The 20254-nt window shown below is 51.3% G+C and overlaps 3 protein-coding genes across 4 annotated transcripts in view; 1 reads left to right on the top strand and 2 right to left on the bottom strand.

Annotated features, from left to right (window-relative positions):
* Window positions 1–1437: 1437 nt before the first annotated feature.
* Polr2f (RNA polymerase II, I and III subunit F) lies at window positions 1438–10465 on the bottom strand. Its single transcript, XM_052161298.1, has 5 exons — window positions 10345–10465; window positions 7402–7471; window positions 5673–5803; window positions 1768–1839; window positions 1438–1601 (listed from the first exon to the last, which is right to left on the bottom strand). Exons 1-5 carry the CDS (start codon window positions 10362–10364, stop codon window positions 1511–1513), a joined length of 384 nt encoding a protein of 127 aa, XP_052017258.1. The 5' UTR covers window positions 10365–10465; the 3' UTR covers window positions 1438–1510.
* A 366-nt stretch (window positions 10466–10831) lies between these two features.
* Window positions 10832–16701, top strand: C17H22orf23 (chromosome 17 C22orf23 homolog). Its single transcript, XM_052160444.1, has 5 exons — window positions 10832–10934; window positions 12522–12584; window positions 16121–16249; window positions 16410–16510; window positions 16630–16701. Exons 1-5 carry the CDS (start codon window positions 10832–10834, stop codon window positions 16699–16701), a joined length of 468 nt encoding a protein of 155 aa, XP_052016404.1.
* Micall1 (MICAL like 1) overlaps window positions 15000–20254 on the bottom strand; it is a 30009-nt gene continuing 24754 nt past the window's right edge. For both annotated transcript variants that reach the window (XM_052160442.1, XM_052160443.1), the window contains one exon: window positions 15000–19224. In XM_052160442.1, the coding sequence (XP_052016402.1) occupies window positions 19097–19224 (128 nt within the window). In that variant the 3' untranslated portion in view covers window positions 15000–19096. The remainder of the gene's footprint in view (window positions 19225–20254) is intronic.

Below are 20254 nucleotides of genomic sequence, written 5' to 3'. Positions count from 1 at the left end.
GTGCTTCTAAATGACCGACAAGATGACCATAAACCTAAGGAGATGGGAGACTTTACAGCGTTGGCAAGTGACAGCATATTCCACAGGAGACAAGCCCAGGCCTGCCAGACGGACGAGGAGCTGAGGAAGGACAGAGGAGAAGCACCCACGTCTCCCATCTCCTTCCACCCATCCCCTAAGGGTTAACTCCCCTCCTACGCGCCTCATCTCCCTTTAATCACATCTGATACTGAGCGGCCCAGCAGGGAACAAAGAGACCATTTAGAGAAATGGGGCCGAGAAAGTGACCCCCGCACTCTGGGGCGGCTGCCTGGATGCCAGCACAAAGGCGGCATTTCAGGGCTGAAATTTCAGCACCCAACTTGATTAAAGGATTCCAAAGGCTTGGAGGAGGGTGGCAGGGGTGCGAAGTCTCTGACTCCCAGAGTTAACCCTTCTCCAGAGCAGCAAACACCCTTGTACCGTAGCCACTCCTCCTTCCCACCCTGAGCAGGGTGCCCAATCCCATGTGGCATGCCATGTCTCCTGAGAGTAGCAGTGGGCCAGAGGTAAGGCTGGGCCACTCAAAGGCTGTTCTTCCCCAACTATGCTGGTGCCCATGGCTGCCTTCTTTTCTTAAAAAAACAAAAAACAAAAAAAAAAAACAAAAACAAAAAACCTTAGACAAGGCCTCATGTAGGCCAAGCTGACCTTGAACTCACTTCACCGTATCAATCTGCCTCCACCTCCTCAGTACTGGGAATATAGGTGTGCCTTACCATCCCTGCCCCTACATAGTTCTCTAGACCAGGATATGAAGGGGCTTCCTGGGGTGGGAGGCAGGATGCACAAGAGGGCCTGGTGAGGCAGGAGAGGAACTCGAACTCAGGTCTGAGGAGCAGATGGCATAAGGGCAGACCAGAGAGGTGGGCCATGAGGGCACTGTGCGGCACTGGCCGGGGACAGCGTGGGGACAGGGCTGGAAAGGTACTTGGTCCTTGCCCAGCAGGGCTCTGCCTGGGGACAGTGAGGGATCACCGCACCCCCGCTTCCTGCTAACGCACAGCTCCTGAAAGGGGATCCGAGCCCTCGATAAGAGCTCCAGGCGTCCGAGGAACAATGGCTGGCTTGATGAAACCTGCTCTGTGATACTCCTGAGAAGGGAGAAGCCCCTGCAGCCAGTCCCCACTGGAAAGGAAATTGGGGGTTTCCGTGGCAACCAGCTCCCCGGGCACAAAGACTCATCTGTCCCTGAGAAGGCAGCTGAGGTGTCTCCCCTGCAGCAGCTCGCTCTGGTGCGTGGGGAGAGAGATGGAGGGATGGGGGGTGGGGGACCCACGGAGCTTAGGGCCCTGGAGCTTTAGAAAGAGCTAACAGTCCTGGGGCCACCTTGATGTGTGACGTATGCCCACTCCTGCAGCTGGGCAGGTGGCAGCACGCAGGTATCGGGCAGAGGGGTGGGAAGGGTGACATTTATTATTTACACGTATAAAACAGGCAGAGAAGTGGGGCCTGGCAGTGGACAGCCCGCTCAGTCGCTGATGATGAGCTCGTCCACGCCCCAGTCTTCATAGCTCCCATCCGGCAGGTACCGGCGGATGATGATGGGGATCTTCCGGGCCCTGTGGTGGGGAGGAGTCACATGACATGAGGGCGGTTGCCTGGCAGCAACAGGTGACAACAACATGTGTCACATAAGCACTCCCCTCAGTTCCCAGGGGGCTGACCACAAGTGAGTCAAAGATTTATAGAGGCCTGAGAAGGCCGCTGGGCTCTGGAGGGACTTACTTGAGTTCCTTCATAGCGATGAGCAAAGGGTCTGTCTCCCCCTCCAGCTCCACCATCACTGGAGCACACATCCTGCAGGGACAGAGAGAGGTTGGCGAGACTGCAGACAATGCTCTGAGAAGGTGGATCTGGTGTCCTGATCCTCGTCTCGCAAGGTCACCTGGACAGGCAGGCACGGTGCACCACCGAGCAGAGAAGACTGGCAGACTGGAGTGAAACTGTGCCTCTAAGCACAAGTCGCTGAATGTCTCTCCACATCCCACAGCCTCTTTTAAAAATGAAGAAGGGATCCCTGCCTAGCTGAGGAAACAATGACAAAAACCAGAAACTAGAAGGGCTCCCTGCACGCCAGTCACAGCCCCCTACTGTGATCCTCTACTTCAGGGAGGGAGACCTACTTTGACTTCCATTTTACTAATGAGGAAACCGAGGCACAGAAAAATGAGTGTCCTGCCCGAGGTCACATAGGCAGAGTGGCAGAGCCAAGATCTGTTCCTAAACACTGTGCTAGGATGTGCCCCGCCCCGCCCCCCCCCACCCCCCCCCCCCCCCCCCGCCCCGTAACACACTGACATCATCTACATGTAATGCTCCGTCAGAAAAGGCCCTTCACAGCAACATCCCCAGAAAGGCTACATGTGAGTCCACTGTTGCTGTCTTCAGACACCCCAGAAGAGGGCGTCAGATCCATCCCACTATAGATGGTTGTGAGCTACCGTGTGTGTGCTGGCAATTGAACATAGGACTTTTGGAGTGAACCAACTCTCCAGCCCAAATGTGTAGCCCAAACTCGTGATCATCCCCCTGCCTCCTTCAGCAAATCCTAGTGGTCTGTGCCACAACTGGCCGTATTATGTTTTTTTGGGTTTTTTTTGGCTTTTTGGTTTTTTTTTTGTTTTTTGGGTTTGGTTTTTTTTGAGACAGGGTTTCTCTGTGTAGCCCTGGCTGTCCTGGAGCTCACTCTGTAAACCAGGCTGGCCTCGAACTCAGAAATCCGCCTGCCTCTGCCTCCCAGAGTGCTGGGATTACAGGTGTGCGCCACCACGGCCCGGCCATATTATGGTTTTTAAGTGTCCCCAAAATTAAGGTGATGATACTGGAGGAAGAGCCCTTGGAAAGCCATGAGGCTGTGACCACCATGATGGCCTAAGTGGCTTTATTAGAGGAAGAGAAATCCAAGCCAGCGGGGCTGCTCAGTTCCACCAAATGACGCCTGCCATGTTATGACACAGCTCGAGGCCACAGGGGTGAGGCGCCATGTTCTTGAACCTTCCGAGCTCTAGGACTGTGAGCCGAGTATACTGAGCCAGAAGCCTGGCCTCGGGACTTCTGTCACAACACGGGCAGTAGGCTCAGCACAGATTCCTTTCATGTCTACTTTCTTTCCTCACGCAGCTCTCTCTGTCCCTAAAAGCCTGAGAGAGGCTCAGATGTCGCTTATGGAATCTCCACCTTCTGTGTCCCTGGTGAGTTCAATCTGCCTTTGTTGGCATCAAAGCCACTGACTGCACTACTGTCCACAGCAGACTGTCCATGGCAGACAATGAGCATCTAGTGGCCCAGGGCACACATGGCCCACTGTGAGGGCCCAGACCCCAGACAATGCTTGGTCCAAGCAAAAGCTCCAAGAACAAACAAGGGCACGTCAACTCTGGGCCCGTTTCCTGTACACAGACCCCTCTAACAACCTTGGGTGGGCTTACACCAATGCATTCAGACTTACTAACAAGTATCTAAAATCCAGGGACGATGCCTCTCCAGACCATCAGGACAGATTTTTTTTGTTTGTTTTGTTTTGTTTTTTTGGCTTTGGTTTTGTCGAGACAGGGTTTCTCTGTGTAGCCCTGGCTGTCCTGGAACTCACTCTGTAGACCAGGCTGGCCTGGAACTCAGAAATCCGCCTGCCTCTGCCTCCCAGAGTGCTGGGATTACAGGTGTGCGCCACCACCGCCCGGCTAGGACAGATTTTTTTAAAAGGGCTTCAATTATTTTTTCTTCTGTTTGTGGGTGTCTTGCTTACATGGAGGTCCATGCCTCTGGAGGACATTGGAAACACTGGTACTGGAGGGAAGGGGGTTGTGAGCTACCATGTGCATGGTGGGAACCAAGTCTGCCAACAGCCCCGAGTGCTCTTAATCGCTGATCCAGAGCCATGAGACCGAACCCCTCATCTCATCAAGAGGTCTGTGAACTCTAACTTCAGAGGTGCCGGGTGACTTTGGGGACTAACCAACATGAGATGGACACTTACTAGTTCATGACTAAATATTCTGCTCTCTGCCAATCCTAAAAGTCTGAAATTTTCCCAAAGGCAGAAACCAAATGTCTTTCCTGAATAATGAAATGTTCCCAAAACTTGCGGTGTAGCTCAGCAGAAGAACATGTAAAGGTCCTGAGTTTAGTCTGCTACACACCGGCCTTTACATGAGTACCCACTGCCCTGATCTGCCTGTGTCCGCGCTCTCCACACATAACGGGAGTAACCGAAGGGCAGCGCTCCTCAGTGCCCCCAAGAACACGAAGTGCAAGCTCTGAAGTGGCTGTCTTATGCTGCAGCGACTACAAATAAACATGTCACCCACCCACTTAGGAAGCGGGGAGTGACATCAGCCAGCAGGTGGTGCTAGCGGGCCAGCTGAACTCTACCAAAATCTATCCAAGATGGTTTTTCATTTAGCACCTAAGCAAAGGCACAACCCCGTCCTCAGTGTACGGGATCCAGCCTGGCTGTGCTTGAACAGAGGACATGGGATCTGGGGGAAGGAACACTAAAGTCTGCACTAAACTGGACCCTCCTCCTCCCACCACAGAATATGACCCTTCGAATGGCTTAGACCGGGGTTGTCAGGACGCCTCACTCTCTGTCAGTGGTCCACACTGGCTTATCAGACATGTGTCAACTTGAACCTGTCCCTGTAGGATTGCGGACATCTTTTACAGTTTGTATTCGTGTGTCTGTGCAGTGGTTTGTGCAGGAGTGGAGGTGCCACATGGGGCCGATGGGTGGTGAGCGCCATAACCGAGACTATCCTTGGCCACCTGAAGGAGGCTTTACAGGAAGGAGGCAGGAGAGCAGCCATGCTGGAGAAAGGTCTGTCGTGAGGATGGCTGAGGGCAACCTTGCCTACACATAAAGCCCTTTCCCAAGGCAGACACTACAGTCATCCTTACCCAGGGCTGGATGACCCCGTGGTAGGGGTGCTCACACACTAGGCCTCCCCATGCAGGCCTCCCCGTGCCCCGTGCCCTGTGGGAGAATGCTCCGGGGCTGTGTTCTCCTCCTCCCAAGTCCATCCTGAAGCATCCACACTCCCATGACAACATGGGAGAAGTCAGCAGTTCCCCATAGGCTTGGGCCCCACTACAGTTCCACTAACACTCTGCCTCCCGAGGTTATAGCAATCACGGGACGGACGGGCTGAGCCCACCTGCCTGCCATCCACACTTAGGAAACCAAAATGCTACTCAATTTCCTAGAACCCAGAAGCCGCCGCTACTCCCGGGCTTTCCCAAGCGAAGGGCCTGCTGACTTAGCTGGGCTGGCCATCTCCCTGCCATCAGCATAGGCCTGGAGAGCTGTTGTAGCCTTGCCTGAACTCTTATTTTGTTTGACTAACTGACAGGAATTACCTGAGTTCAGATAAGCATGCGTGCTGGGCAGACCCTCCCCAGCTCCACCCCAACCTCGTTTCATCCTTGCTGGCTGCCCAGGCTAGCCTTGAACCAGAACAATCAGGTCTGTGCCCCAAGGCCTGACCAGGGTTTTCACTGTCACTTCTCATGTCTACTTCCCACACCACACCACAGGCTCTCATGTCTACTTCCTACAACACAGCCCTGACACAGTAGCTTGGGCCTCACTGTGCCTGAACTGACAGAGAAGACGGCCGGAGCACAACACTTACGCGATCTGGAGAGCCCGGGTGCCCAGCACTCGGGCTCGCTCGTACTTGGTCATGTAAGGAGTGGTGATCCGCTTCTGGTTGGCCTGCGGTCGCTCACCAGACGGGAGAATCTCGACATTTTCCTGACCCTCCTGGACACCAAACAAAGAGGGGAATCTCAGGGCAAGTTTTGGATCAGGTAGGAAGATGATGACACAGACACTCCCCACCACGATCACCATGTCACCCTTAACCCCATACAAACTTGTTGGCTTTTTTTTTTTTTTTTTTTTTTTGCTTTTTCAAGACAGGGTTTCTCTGTGTAGCCCTGGCTGTCCTGGAACTCACTTTGTAGACCAGGCTGGCCTTGAACTCAGAAATCCGCCTGCTTCTGCCTCCCAAGTGCTGGGATTAAAGGTGTGGGCCACCACTGCCTGGCTTGTGAGCCACCATGTGGTTGCTGGGATTTGAACTCAGGACCTCAGGAAGAACAGTCAGTGCTCTTAACCACTGAGCCATCTCACCAGCCATGCCAACTTGTAATGCAAGGATTGTGGTCCCTATTCCAGGGGCTTCAAGAGTCAGCCAACCTGACTAAAACCTCCAAGCTGGCAGTAAAGATGACTGTGTTCAGAACGCTAGAGCCAGCTACCTTGCCCAAATAGCTGGCCCTGTAAGTGATGAACACACCCTGAACCAGAAGCCCAGGACAAACACCTGATTTTTCTTATGGCAAATGAATCAATGAGTCAGGGGACTAGAACAACCATGGTAAATGAGAAAGAGTCAAAGTCACACTAAGCAACAACCTGCTGTATGTACTCTGCTCTATTCAGGCTAGAAGAGAGGACAAAGAAGACCAAGGGTTCCATCCCCTACAGCGCACGCGCACACGCACACACACATCATCACCATCATCACCAGGGCAGACTGGCACAGATGCCGAGGCAGAAAACAAAGAGTTTCTGACAGCAGAGCTGGGACCCAGAGAAGGAAACAGAAGCTTAGAGCAATGGCTGCTGCCAGAAAGGCGCACAGTCCATGACACGTTCACATTGATTCTAAAACTAAGACTTAAGGGTTAGGGCTGGTCTCAGAGAATAAAGTACCTGCTGCCCAAACTGGAGGACACAAATTTGGGGTCTTAGCCTCCATGTGAAAGTCAGGGTCTGTAACAGTGTATGCTGTTGCCACAGAACCAGTGGTAGAAACTAGTGAATTCCTGGGGCTTGCTGGCTGACAGCCTAGCTGAAGCCCTGATCCCCAAGTTTAGAAAGACCCTACATTGAAAAATAAGATGGAGAACGAGAGAGGATGACCTCTGACCTCCACGTGCACTGCACAGGTGAGTGCGCCTGTACACAGACACACAGCACACCTGCACATGCATAAAAAATACATTAAAAAAAAAAAGTAACTGCTTGCTGAGTGCTTACTATAGACCAAACCATAGTTTAAGTGTTAGGATACAGTAGTGAATAAGACAGACCGAAGTCACTGTACCTGTGCCTTTAATCCCAGCACTCAGGTGGCAGAGGAAGGCTGGCTTCTCGTGAGCTACAAGCCAGCCTGGTTTAAATAGTAAAATCCAGGCTATATACTAAGAACCACCACCAAACCATGCATAATAAGACACAATAATCCCAAGACCTAGTTGAGGTGACAGTGAGATGGAGAAGGCCAGAGTGGAATCAGCGGCCCCATTGGCTGCATCCGGGCTGCAGTGCTGAGGCTGAGGCTGGCTACTGACCTCCTCAGCGTTTTCCAAGTCGTCAAGTCCTTCGTCTTCCTCCACATCATCAAAGTCATCGCCATCGAAACTGCCAGAAGAAACTGGTGGTTAGAGCATCACCGGCCAGAACCAGAGACACAGCTCCCCACTGTCTCGACGGTAACAGCCGAGGGACCGGCAAATCTCGACAAGGGAACTGCTTTGGAGGGTCACTCTACGCCTCCAATCCTGTCCCATGTGTCCCCACATTTTGCTAGAACTCATTCATTGTGGTTTCCCTCTCTGTGAACTTCTCTGGTCAGCACGTAAACAAGTTCTTTTCTGGTCTGGGGACTAATTTTTTTTTTTTTTTTTTTTTTTTGGATTTGGTTTTTTTCGAGACAGGGTTTCTCTGTGTAGCCCTGGCTGTCCTGGAACTCACTCTGTAGACCAGGCTGGCCTCGAACTCAGAAATCCGCCTGCCTCTGCCTCCCAGAGTGCTGGGATTACAGGCGTGTGCCACCACCGCCCGGCGGCTGGGGACTAATTTTTTAAGGTGTGTTTGCATATGTAAAAGTGAGTGCACACACACACACACACACACACACACAAGCTTGTGGGAGCCAGAAGAGGACGCAAGAGCCCTGCGGCTGGAGCCGTCTACCTGGAAAGCCAGCGAGTGGTGATAACCTCTAAGGAGGCCCTCTCGTCGTGACGCCAGCCTCAGCCTATCATGAGAAGAGGAATATGAACTTGCTAGTGTGGGGCACACGCCTGTGCTCCTAGCATCTGGAAAGGGGAAGGAAGAGAGGTAGGAGTCTGAGCCCAGCCTGGGCCACACAGTGAGATTCAGTCTCAAGAACAAAAACAAGTGAAGTCTGCTTCAGGGTTAGAGCTGTAACTCCAAAGGAGAGAGTATACACCGCACAGCTGGTGTTCTCAACATCAACACATTACCTGGATGCTGAGGATGGCTGAGGTCAACCTTGCCTACACATAAAGCCCTTTCCCAAGGCAGACACTACAGTCATCCTTACCCAGGGCTGGATGACCCCGTGGTAGGGGTGCTCACACACTAGGCCTCCCCATGCCCCGTGCCCTGTGGGAGAATGCTCCGGGGCTGTGTTCTCCTCCTCCCAAGTCCATCCCCTCTTAAAAACAAACAAACACACACACCATTATTCTTTCCCCTCCTGCTCCCCTCTTTCGCTCCATACTCCCTTATGGTGGAAAACACACACACACACACACACACACACACACACGGCCAAGGTGACACTGCCATCTTCATGGCCTCCAGTCACCAGGCTTCTAAAAACATTTTTATTTATTGCTAATATGCACGTGATGTGTGTTTGCATACAGGCCCACAGACACCTCCAGGCCTACCGTTCCCCTTCTACCATGGCTTCTAGGGATCAAAGCTATGTTGTCAGGCGTGTGCAGCAAAAGCCCCTTTAGCCCCTGATCCATCTCATCAGCCTCCTGTGGTGCAAAATGTCTGAGAGAGCTGCCCAAACTCTTCACTTCCCCAGTCAGAATCTCACCTCAGGGAGACTTTCATTGCACCCTCAAGCCCCAAAGCCATCCTTTCTTGGGCTCCCTGATCATCTCCCCACCCCGCCCCACAGGGGTCTCTTTGTGCTGCCTGACTGTCCCAGAACTCTCTCTGCAGACAAGGCTGGCCTCCAACTCAGAGATCCCCCGGTCTCTGCCCTGAGTGCTGGAACCAAAGGCTTGCGCCACCCCAAGCTTCTCTAAGGATCTTCACAAGGCTGAACCCTTCCCGGCTGACAACAGCACACCTGGCTCCTCTCTCCCGCCCAGCCCTGGGGGAGGGGCTCCTTTTCTGGGTTCTCTTTCCCCCAAGGCACTCCCTGCCCTTGTCATCACATTGCATTTTTGCCTGTGTTTGGTTTGCTTGGTTTGAAGTCAGACTCACTGCATCATATGTAACTCGGGCTGGCCTGAGATTCACTGTGTAGCGTAGCTTGACATCTAGTTCACGACAGTTCTCCTGCCTTAGCCTCCCAAGGGCTAGGATTACAAGTGTGAGCCACCACACTCATATTCTGACTGATATAGCTATACTACTGATATATCTGGACTACCATGGTTTATCTTCTCTTTGACCTAACACATACAGCCCATCAGGAAATCCTTTACGTTCTATCTTTAAAATTTATCTAGAACGAGGCATGGTGGCCCAGGCCTGTAATCCAGTGCTCAGGAGGTAGAGGCAGGTAAAAGTTTGAGGACAGCCAAATCTACACAGTGACTTCAACAGCTAAGACTATGTAGCAAGGATCTGTCTCAAAACAAAAACAAAAACAAAAACAAAATACCCATCACTTGGAAGGTAGAGGTAGATGGATCTCTAAGTTCAAACCACCTGATATACGGGTAATAAATAAAATAAATAAATGTATTAATTTATAATTAATAAATAAAATAAATAGATAAATTTATTAATTTATAATTAATAAATAAGTATAATATGCCCATAATCCAGCCGGGTTGGGTGGTTCATGACAGACTTATCAACACTTATTGAAGCTGGAGCAGAGGACTGTGGCGAATTCAAAGCTATCCTTAGCTACACAGTGAATTCCCAGGCAGCCTTGCCTCAAACAACGCTAGAATTCACGCTCTCCAGAGTCTATTCCCACTTCTGGCCACCTCTGCTACTATCGCCTAGTCCCAGTCCTGTTCTGCTCCCAGCCTTCCAGGCCATTCTCTGCGTTGCTTTTTCCTTCCTACTTCCACCGCTACACAAGCGAGACCACTAGCATTCCCTTCCAGAAAGAGAGCGCTCGGAGTGCAGGGGCTACACGGACTGAAATCCCTGCTCATTGCCCCCACTGCTCCGCGAGGTAGGAAGTTCTGAAGACTTCGCCCCCACCAACTCGGCAGCTGGGCTAGCCTGTGCTCCAAGAGCCCGGCTCGCACCACGACCTCCTTCCCTCCGTGGCCCGCGCTCACTTGTCCTCGTTGTCTGACATGATGCCGTCTCCGCACTGGTGGGTCTGGATCGCAGAGCAGAGAAACGCGCACCTCAGCCCCTCGCGGCACCACGCGTAGTTTGCGCTTGCGCCGTGACCCAGGAGCAATTACTTCCGGGAGGCAGGCGCCGGCGAAACGCTAATGCGCGTGCGTGAGGGCGTGTCGCTAGTTACCACGGTAACAAGGAACGCTTGCTGAGGATGCTAACACTCTGGCTCCCCGGAGGATCTCTGTGAGGAGGGCTCTGCCACGCCCGGGTCATCGTTTAAGGTGAGCGCTCCTCTCCGGACCGTCACGATAGGGACTGTGATCACTGCGCTCTCCGGAGCCGAGGGGTCGGGCACCAGCTTCTCAGACTCCCAGGTTTCTTGCGATGAGAGGTCCGGACTGCGATTGCGATGAGAGGTCCGGACTGCGATGCAGGACGAGGGCGAGTCATTTCTTCTCTCCCTCCTAGGGCCCTCCCATGGCTTCCCAGGAGAGGGTGGACTCAGTGACAAAAGGAACCGGGTTCCACCGCTGCCGTAAGCAAGCTGCTTACACGCCTGGGACCTGTGAGCTGCTCAGAGGTCAGTGCATTCGGGACCCAACGACCTGAGCGGTGCTGGTTTTCCCTTAAGAGCTTGGGATTCAGAAAGTTTCATGGGAGAACCAAAGGCCAGAGTCGGAGAATTTTGGAATGGTTAGCTCATCTTTTACATACACTTTCAATGAAGCCTATCCCCTCCTCACCACAGTAGGACGTTCACAGTACCAAACTCAATTCCCTTCACCAGGTTTAGCACAATGTATAATCTTAGAGGTGTTCAGTGTCTCAGCTATCACCTTCTAAATGGTGAACACCACCAGGCAAAGAACATGCCTGTTTCTGCTCACAACTATAGCTCCCAGCCTCTGCTACATGAATAAACATGAATGCATTTAATTATTCAACGACTAAAAACCTAATGTATGACTTGGATATTTTCCTAGGTACTAGGAAGAGAGTGTTGAGAGGATCGCAAAAGATAATTCCTGCTCTCATAGAACTAATAATACAGGAGGGTAACAAGAAAAATTAGCAGGAGAAAATGATAGAGCTAAGGGAGGTATAGCTCCGTAATAGAATATATTCTAGGCAGATGTGAAGTCTGGGTTTCAGTCCCAGCACCTTACACACAAAAAAAGTGTGTGTTACCATCGAGAGATGGCTCGGTAGTTAAGAGCATGTACTGCTCTTCGAAAGGCCATTCCCCAGCACCCATGTTAGCCAGTCACCAAAAAAGTGTGTGTGTCTTAGGTAGATATAAAGCCATGCGAGCTTACTCCCTGGGAGGAGGGCCTGAGCCCAAGGAAAGCTAGCCTGGGTAGAATAGGAAGAACCTATCCTTAAAATAGAATCAGGGCTGGAGAGGTGGCTCAGAGATTAAAAGCACTTACTGCTATTCTCAAGGACCCAAGTTCAATTCCTTACAACCATGTCAGGTGGATCAAAACACTCTGTAACTCTAGCTTCCTACAATCAATGCCTTTTTCTGGCCTGCACAGACATCCATACACACATACACTGATGCACACACACACACACACACACAATCTTTTTTTTTAAAGATCTGTTTATTTATTATGTATACAGTGTTCTGCTTGTATATATGCCTACAGGCCAGAAGAAGGCAGTAGATCTCATTACAGATGAGCCATCCTGTGGTTGCTGGGAATTGAACTCAGGTCCTCTGGAAGAGCAGCAAGTGCTCTTGGTAGATGAGCCATCTCTCCAGGCCACACACAATCTTAAGGGGGAAAAAGCTGTCTATGGTGGCTCATGTCTTTGATTCCAGCACTCTAGAGAAAGAGGTGGGTGGATCTTTGTGAATTTGAGGCCTGCCCAATGTACATACCAAATTTCAGGATAGCCAGGTTACGTTGTGAGATCATTTCTATAAATAAACCAATAATAAAAGATAAATTAATGAATAAATAAATACAAGAAAAGGAAAAGAACCTTAAGTGACAGGCACCCTAAAGAAGATGAAGCAGGCAGAGGAGAGGAGGAACTCAGTACAGAACAGAGGAGGCGATGCTACACTGGAGCATTGTAGGGGTGAGGCAGGGTAGGGCGTGGTGAGGCGATAGTGTCTGCTGAAGCTCCGGAACTCAAACACAGTTTTATTTTGCAGTGATGATGAAGGAGTCCAAACTGACAAACTTCCAGCAACGCCACATCATGGACACCATGAAAAGTAAGGGCAGTCACTCTCACTCAAGAGACTTTCTGGGCAGAGGAACTAGGGATTGAGAGAGAGAGAGAGAGAGAGAGAGAGAGAGAGAGAGAGAGAGGGAGGGAGGGAGGGAGGGAGGGAGGGAGAGAGAGAGTGTTTCTCTGTGTAGCCCTGGCTGTCCTGGAACTTTGTAAACCAAGCTGGCCTTAACAGTTCTCATAAGAGATCTACCTGCCTCTGCCTCCCAAGTGTGTACCACCATACCTGGCTCAGGAATACATTTTTTCTTTCTTTCTTTCTTTCTTTCTTTCTTTCTTTCTTTCTTTCTTTCTTTCTTTCTTTCTTTCTTTTAGATTTATTTATTTTGTGTATATTAGTACACACTGTAGCTATCTTCAGACACACCAGAAGAAGGCATCAGATCCCATTACAGATGGTTGTGAACCACCATGTGGTTGCTGGGAATTGAACTCAGGACCTCTGGAAGAACAGTTCAGTGCTTTTAACCGCTGAGCCATCTCTCTAGCCCAGGAATACATTTTCAGTACTCCTGTATATGAAAGGGATGGGGAGTTTTAGCCAGCCATGGGTACACAGTGAGATCTTGTCTCATAAAAAAGGGTTGGGCACGCCAGGCAGTGGTGGCCCACGCCTTTAATCCCAGCACTTGGGAGGCAGAGGCAGGTGGATTTCTGAGTTCAAGGCCAGCCTGGTCTACAGAGTGAGTTCCAGGACAGCCAGGGCTATACAGAGAAACCCTGTCTCGGGAAAAAAAAAACAAATCCAACCCCCCCCCCCAAAGAAGAAGAATGGGTACTGTTCTTGTAGAGGACCTGAGTTCAGTTCTCAGCTCCCATGTGCGGTGACTCAGTCACCTACAACTAACTCCAGCTCCAGAGCCATCCCACATGGCCTCACTGGGCACTCACTGTGTGGTTCACAGACACACAGGCGTGCGTGCGTGCGTGCGTGCGTGCGTGCGTGCGTGCGTGCGTGTGTGTGTGTGTATGTGTGTGTGTGTAGTATGTATATGTGCATGTATATATGATGTATATGTACATATGTATATGTGTATGTATATGATGTATACATACTAACTAAAAAAATAAGTTTTTGTTTTGACAGAGGGTTTCTCTGTGCAGCTCTGGCTGTCCTGAGACTTGCTCTGTAGACCAAGCTGGTCTCAGACTCAGAGAGCCACCTATGGGTCAGGCACGCACACAGTATACATCTGTATATATGCAAGCACTCGTATGCATAAAATAATAAAAACAAATCTTAAAAGACAAATCTTCCTTGAAGCTTCATGGCTTCTTTGGCTGCTTCCCTGGGAATTCACTCTGTCTTTAGCTAAAATCTACTGTTGTTAAAGAAACCCAGTCTCAAAACAAAACAAATAAAACAAATAAAAAACAAACAAAACAAAACCAACTAAACCAAACCAAAAAATCAAAACCCCTCGGGTGTTTTGGAGCTTGGTTCAAACAACAAAGCCCTCTCTTTCACCTGAACAGCAGCGTCACTGCGCCCATCATTAGTGGCTGAGCGTGCACCCCAGGGAAGAGGCAGGGCTGGGGCATGGGCTCACCCTGAGAACCATGGCATCTTCTCAGGTCTTTGAAGGGGAGGCAGGCAGGAAACAATAGCTGTTGATCCAGTAAGTTCTATCCAGACCCTAATCACTCATCTGTTACCCCTCGGGCCCAGCTCTCCACCGGGGCCGAGGGCCATTTGAATAGCTTTTTTCCTTGGCCAAGAATGAGACATTCAACAGCAAGCAAAACCAGCAACCCTTTCCCCGAACTTCCAACGGCTTCTTATATTACAGAATAAAATAATCTTTCCAGAAGCTTCCGTATGTTCTGATCTCTACCCTCTACCCCGTTAGCCTCTTGGCTACTGCCTAGATACCCCCCTCAGCACCTCTTCGCTGTTTTCTCCATTGTTATCCTTACAGGAACCTTCCCTGATGAACACTGACATCTAGGCTGGCATTCTGGCTCAGCTGGTAAAGCCCTTGCCTCACACACACACAAGGCAGTAGATTGCATCCCCATAACCACATAATGGTGAGATGGCACATAGCTGTAATCCATGGACTTGGAAGGCAGAGGCAGGAAGATCAAAAGTTTAAGGTCATCTCTAGCTCCCTAGGAGTTGGGAGGCCAGTCTGAATAGAGACCCTGCCTTAAAAGGAAAAAACCAAAACCCTGGGCTGGTGAGATGGTTAAACAGGGAAAGGTGCTTGCTACCAAGTTTAACAAACCCGAATTCAATTCCTGGGACAAATATGGTTGGAGAGAACTGATTGCCCTAAGTTGTCCTCTGATCTCTACAATAATGCTGTGTCAAATGTGTTCAAACCTAATATTTATTAAACACAAAAAAAATGTTTAAAAAAAAAAACAGAAATAAAGGCCCAGGCTGAAGCTTCAGTGTGTAAGAATGTTTGTTTATTGCAGCATTGTTGAAGTAGTAAAATTCCAGCCAACAAAAAAGAAATAAAATACCCAGAGACAACCAAAAGGTCCAGAAGTAGACTAGCTGAATAAATAATGTAACCTTCCTAACAACTAGTACATAGCTATTAAAAAAAATAAGTTAACGTACAAATGTGCTTATAGGAAGTCGGCCATGATAAATTGGTAAGTGAAAAGATCTGTCCCTGACCACATGGCATGATCCAGTGTAAGAACCGTCTGTGTACATGCCAAACGAAACATCCTTGGATATGTCTTAGAAGCTTCAAGAACAAGGAGCGAACACCTAATAGGCAGCTCCCTTATTTTCTTTGGAAAGCAAGCCAAACAGGTGCCCGTACTTGCTCCTTGTGTCCCCAGGAGGAGCCCCTCTGCCCCTGCAGTGCAACCCGACATCCAGCCAGAGGGGTTCTCCCTCCAAGAAGGCCTCAGCCGTCTACCTGCCTCCCATCCTGGCTGCCCACTCTCACCTCAGGCCTGCCAGCTTGTGTCAAGCCAATGGGGCGTACAGTCGTGATCAATTCAAGCCTCAGGCCACCCGTAAGTGGTGGGCTGGGCTTAGGGCTTTCTCCTGGGGTCACATCAGCCTGGGACAGACAGCATCACTCAAGTAAGCTGGTCACAAACCCAGGCAGGAAACCAGTCAGGTGGCCCTCTTTATCTTCCTGGAACTTTTTCCAAACTAATCCAGTTTTCCTAATCCCAGAGGGACATGTGGCTGTCAGCTGCTTATCCTCCTGTTCCCTCAAGTCCATCTCCTCTGCATCAGAGCCCACATCTGGGAGCCCCTCCTCCTCTAACACTGCCTTTGGCCCAGACCCACTAACATTTCCATAGCTCCTCACACACAGGCAACTTCGGAGGCCTGCATTTCTGGGTTACCCATTATCTCTGCACTGGTGTTTGTTCTTGGGTATTTCCACTGCTGGCCTCACGTGTCCTGCTCAGGAACAGCCAGGGAAGTGTGGCATCTACAGAGGCCCACTCCTCACAGCCCAGATACCCTCAGTGCACACAGGTGATGGGAACACAGGACCAGGCCTTGCACCTTAGCAAGATTGTTTCTGGCCCCCACAGGAGATCTGGAGAAAGAGAAACGAAGACTCCAAAATATCTTTGCCACTGGAAAGGACATGGAGGAACGGAAAAAGGGTCCCAACGTTCGGAAAGAAGACCCGGCTCCTGAGCTGGACCGGTTTGACGAATGTGAGCCTGTGTGTGTGTGTGTGTGTGTGTGTAACTGATGGGGCTAACAAGAGAGCAACATAGCTTGACAGACACCCAGTATCCCTCAGAGACCATGCCTGCCTGGGAGCTTGTGCACTTCCACTGTCCTGTGGTTTGATGGCCCCTCCCCTCTGTGCAGTGGTGAAGGAAATCCAGGACAGGAAAGAATTCTTGGCTGCCATGGAGGCTCTGGGACAGGGCAAGCAATACCGAGGAATCATCCTGGCTGAAATCTCCCAGGTAGGCGAGCCCACCAGAGGGGAAGAGTAGCGTCAACTGGGAGGAGCCCCACTAGCACTAGGACAGTTAGCATCTTGGTGTCTGCCATGACAGCAGCTCTTCCTGGTGGTTCTTTGCAGAAACTACGGGAAATGGAGGACATTGATCGCAGGAGGAGCATGGAGCTTACGAAGGCCCTCGCCACCACTTAACCCAAGACAAGGGCGGGTTCGCCCAGTGAGACTACCAACCCAGCCCAACAGCCAGAACCAGGGCCCTTGACTCCGCCAAGCAGTGTCAACTCCAGGCCTGTCCACCACAGGGTCCATGCCAGATCATGACCTGGCACTGTCCTGGGGCATGAGACTGTGTCCTAGTCACTGCCCGGGGATGCAGAGGCCTCAGTGGGACTTCCAAGGACTGTCATAGCTACTCTGTTGAAGGGGAAAGCCCCAGGCTCAGCACCTTGGCCGTGTGCCTAAGGGCGCCCCCCACCCCCATCCCCCGCCCTCAGGTGCTCTGTTTGGCTTTTCTGAACCTCAAAGTGAACTTGATCCCTTCCTTAGATCTCTCCATTGGGATCTAAGTGTTAGCCTTCTTGCAGCCTTGGGTAAATATTTAACCACAATGATTAACTAGCCAATAAAACACATTTCACTTGCCCTGCATGCACCACCCTGTTTCCCCAGGGATAATGCTATTTGTTCAGAATCAGAACCTGTCCAGAAGAAAGGGAAACAAGGTTCAGAGCAGCCCGCAGCTAGCGCCGACCTTCAGGACTGCAGTGTGGAAACTCACGTTCACCAAGACATTCCACCACACAGCTACCTGCAGAGAAGCCCACTCGGGATAAAGGTCAGCTTTATGGCTTCCACCAGTCAGAGACTATGAGAAAAAATGAAATGGAGGGATCGGTCCCGAAAGGGCTCCGGAGATGCCACTCTTCCTCTCAAGGGCCCCAGAGGCCTCAGCCTGAAGGTCAAGCAGCACCCGACAAGGAGAGCAGCCCTGCTCAACACCTGGCACACCCGTGCTCCCCAGCCGGCACACCCCGTGTTCCCCACCAGGTACACCAGTGTCCTTTCTTTAGGCTGCTGACACTGAGCAGCCTGACCTTCACCAATGCTGTCATTTTCCTGTTCCCATAAATGAAAATATTTCCTGCACCTGCTAGAAGTTCCCCATAATTCTAATAGAACATATGACCTGTGTTCTTATGATTGAATAAACATGTCTACTATGCAGCAGCCAGCAGATAAGGGTTCATTCAGTAGAGGCAAGTCCTCTAATTTGCAGGCCTAGCACAATGGAAAACCCAGGCCAAATGTAGGCCACTGTGACAAACTCAACTTTGATGTCAGCATTTACAGCTTATGCCTGTAGGAGAACTGGATTCTGGGTTTCTTCTGAAAAATGGGCAAGATCTGGCAACCCTGGGCCCATGTTAACAGGACACAGGTGACTATGAGAAGGCTGTTCTGTTCCACTGTGATCCAAACTTTCCCTGACACCAAGACAGCCTAGTAGAGCCCTCTCTTGGGTTATAGCACCTGGGTCATGGGGCTCCTCTGAAAGATCTCTGAGGTGGTGGCCCTGGCTCCAGGAGAGTAAGAGTATCTGGAGAGACTACAAAAGGCTACATGGGTCAGGTTCTCAACTGAGTGGACAGCCCAGTCAGGCAAGAGGGCACAGACATGGCTGAGCCCAAGGTTGCAGGGTGCTGGCAACTGAGATACAGTGAGTTCCTTCCTAGGTGTAAGAACAGTGCTTGGCCATAAGCTGCCTGGCAGGCACGCCCCCAGTGAAAAGAGGTGCTCCCAGAGTCACTCAGTGGTGCGTAGCCAGCAGACTTTGGAGGGAACAGACAAGAGAAACGACAGACTGTACTGCACCAACCACAAAAAGGAATGTGCACATCCCCGAGGCATGGGGTGGGGCAGAGAGCCTGAATGAGGGACAGTTTCCCAAAGCATCCCTTAGGCTAACTGGAGTCACTGCCCCAGCACAGCCAGCAGGTCCCTGTGTAGTGAACAAAGATTCCACATAGCAAGGGAGATGAGGGAGCGGAACCGGAACTGTCATCAGCCCATTCCCTTCCGACACAGCACAGAGCACTCACTGAGGGGCTGGACTTCAGACTTCATAAATACAGCTCCTGAGTGAGGTGGCACGAGTTTCATGGGCATCTGCGCTAGACAGGAAGGTGGGGACTGAGGAAGGGCTGGGAAGGAAGAAGCTAGGCAGCCAACCTTGCTGCTGGCCTGCTGTGAGCAGGGCTGGTGGTGAGGACCCCATCTGGCCTGGTTCAGGGAGCAACAAGGAGAGACACTGCCTCTGCCTGGAGCCTGCACCTCGCTTACCCCAGGCTCGGCACAGCATCTGGGGTCAGAATCCAAGTGGGCTGGGCTAAGTCACAGCCATCTGGGACACAGGGAAGAAGGAAAAATCTTTAGCCCAGACCAGCTGGAGACCAGTGAGGAGGGCAAAGGTCACCCAGAGACTCCCTCCCAAGGTCATCATCCCCCTTGGCAGGTCCGCGGGCAGCAGCACAGCTGCTCTGGCCTCAAGGCTCCCGGAGAGGAAAGGAAGGCGTGGCTTCCTCTGCTGTCAGCTCTTGTCCCCGGGGGCGGGGGCCTTGCTCTTGGCGTCTCGCTTGCTTCCCAGAAGCTTCAGCACCTTCATGGTCTTGAACTTGCCCTTCTTCTTACTGTCGGATTCCGCCTCTCTCTGGAAATCTGCAGCAAAGGATGAAGACACTCAGCCAGGGAAGGAGGGAGCACCTGGAGAGGGTGGGGCAGTGGCCAGTGTCACGGAGCAGGTATGTGACCATCAAGGGCTCCCGTCCATTCGTGCACCAAGTCAGGTCACTATACCCAGTCTCCCCTTTCTCCCCGAGATCCACATCTGTGAGAACAATCTGGAACCTCTGAGGGGTAGTCCACTTTTTATTTACTAGTTCGGATGGCCTACCTGAACTGGAGTGCGCTGCTCTATAGGCCACAACAGAAACTACCAGCTGTCAGGACTAGAGGACACCTCAGAAACCATAGGCCTCAACCTCAAACTTTCACAGGTAAAATGCTTGCCGTTGAAAAGAACCAACTCGGGCTGGAGAGATGGCTCGGTGGTTAAGGGCACCAACTGCTCTTCCAACGGTCCTGAGTTCAAATCCCAACACCCACATGGTGGCTAACGATCATCTGTAACAAAATCTGATGCCCTCTCTGGTGTGTCTAAAGACAGCTATAATGTACTTACATATAATAAATAAATTTTAGCCAGGCAGTGGTGGCACACACCGTTAATCCCGCACTTGGGAGGCAGAGGCAGGCAGATTTCTGAGCTCAAGGCCAGCCTGGTCTACAGAGTGAGTTGTTCCAGGACAGCCAGGGCTACACAGAGAAACCCTGTCTGGGGGGGGGGGGGGGGGAAGGAAAGAAAAGAAAAGACGCAACACTAACAGTGTGGCTTGCAGGTGTCTAACCTCAGGCTGGCCTTTACAGTCAATTCTGTAACCCTCAGCCACACTGGCAAGAGGCACCATCACACACAGCAGTGAGGTGAGGACGGAAGGAACTGGCCCAGGCACTCAGCTCAAGTGCCCCAGCTGGGACTGGAAGCCAGTCTGGCTCCAGCCTGGTCACAGTGAGCCACGGTGGAACTGAGGTCACACCCCAAGCCCCAGTCCTCAGGGCTGTGGCCTTTAGCCACTACAGGTGCTCTTCTCCTGAGCAGGCTCTAGGTTCCCAGACCCTCAGACAGCTT

This window comes from Apodemus sylvaticus, chromosome 17 (genome assembly GCF_947179515.1).
Source record: "Apodemus sylvaticus chromosome 17, mApoSyl1.1, whole genome shotgun sequence".
NCBI lineage: Eukaryota > Metazoa > Chordata > Mammalia > Rodentia > Muridae > Apodemus > Apodemus sylvaticus.
Note: the sequence above shows the minus strand (reverse complement) of the source record. Positions and strands in the feature narration are given on the sequence as shown.

What these genes read in the sequence shown, in the direction of transcription:
- C17H22orf23 (XM_052160444.1), top strand. Translation starts at nt 10,832, where the DNA reads ATGGCTTCCCAGGAGAGGGTGGACTCAGTGACAAAAGGAACCGGGTTC. An exon ending in GCTGGACCGGTTTGACGAAT is followed by an intron (nt 16,250 to 16,409) that starts GTGAGCCTGTGT and finishes CCCTCTGTGCAG; the next exon opens with TGGTGAAGGAAATCCAGGAC. An exon ending in TCCTGGCTGAAATCTCCCAG is followed by an intron (nt 16,511 to 16,629) that starts GTAGGCGAGCCC and finishes GGTTCTTTGCAG; the next exon opens with AAACTACGGGAAATGGAGGA.
- Polr2f (XM_052161298.1), bottom strand. Translation starts at nt 10,364, where the DNA reads ATGTCAGACAACGAGGACAA. An exon ending in ACTTGGAAAACGCTGAGGAG is followed by an intron (nt 5,804 to 7,401) that starts GTCAGTAGCCAG and finishes TTTGGTGTCCAG; the next exon opens with GAGGGTCAGGAAAATGTCGA. An exon ending in ATCGCTATGAAGGAACTCAA is followed by an intron (nt 1,602 to 1,767) that starts GTAAGTCCCTCC and finishes TCCCCACCACAG; the next exon opens with GGCCCGGAAGATCCCCATCA.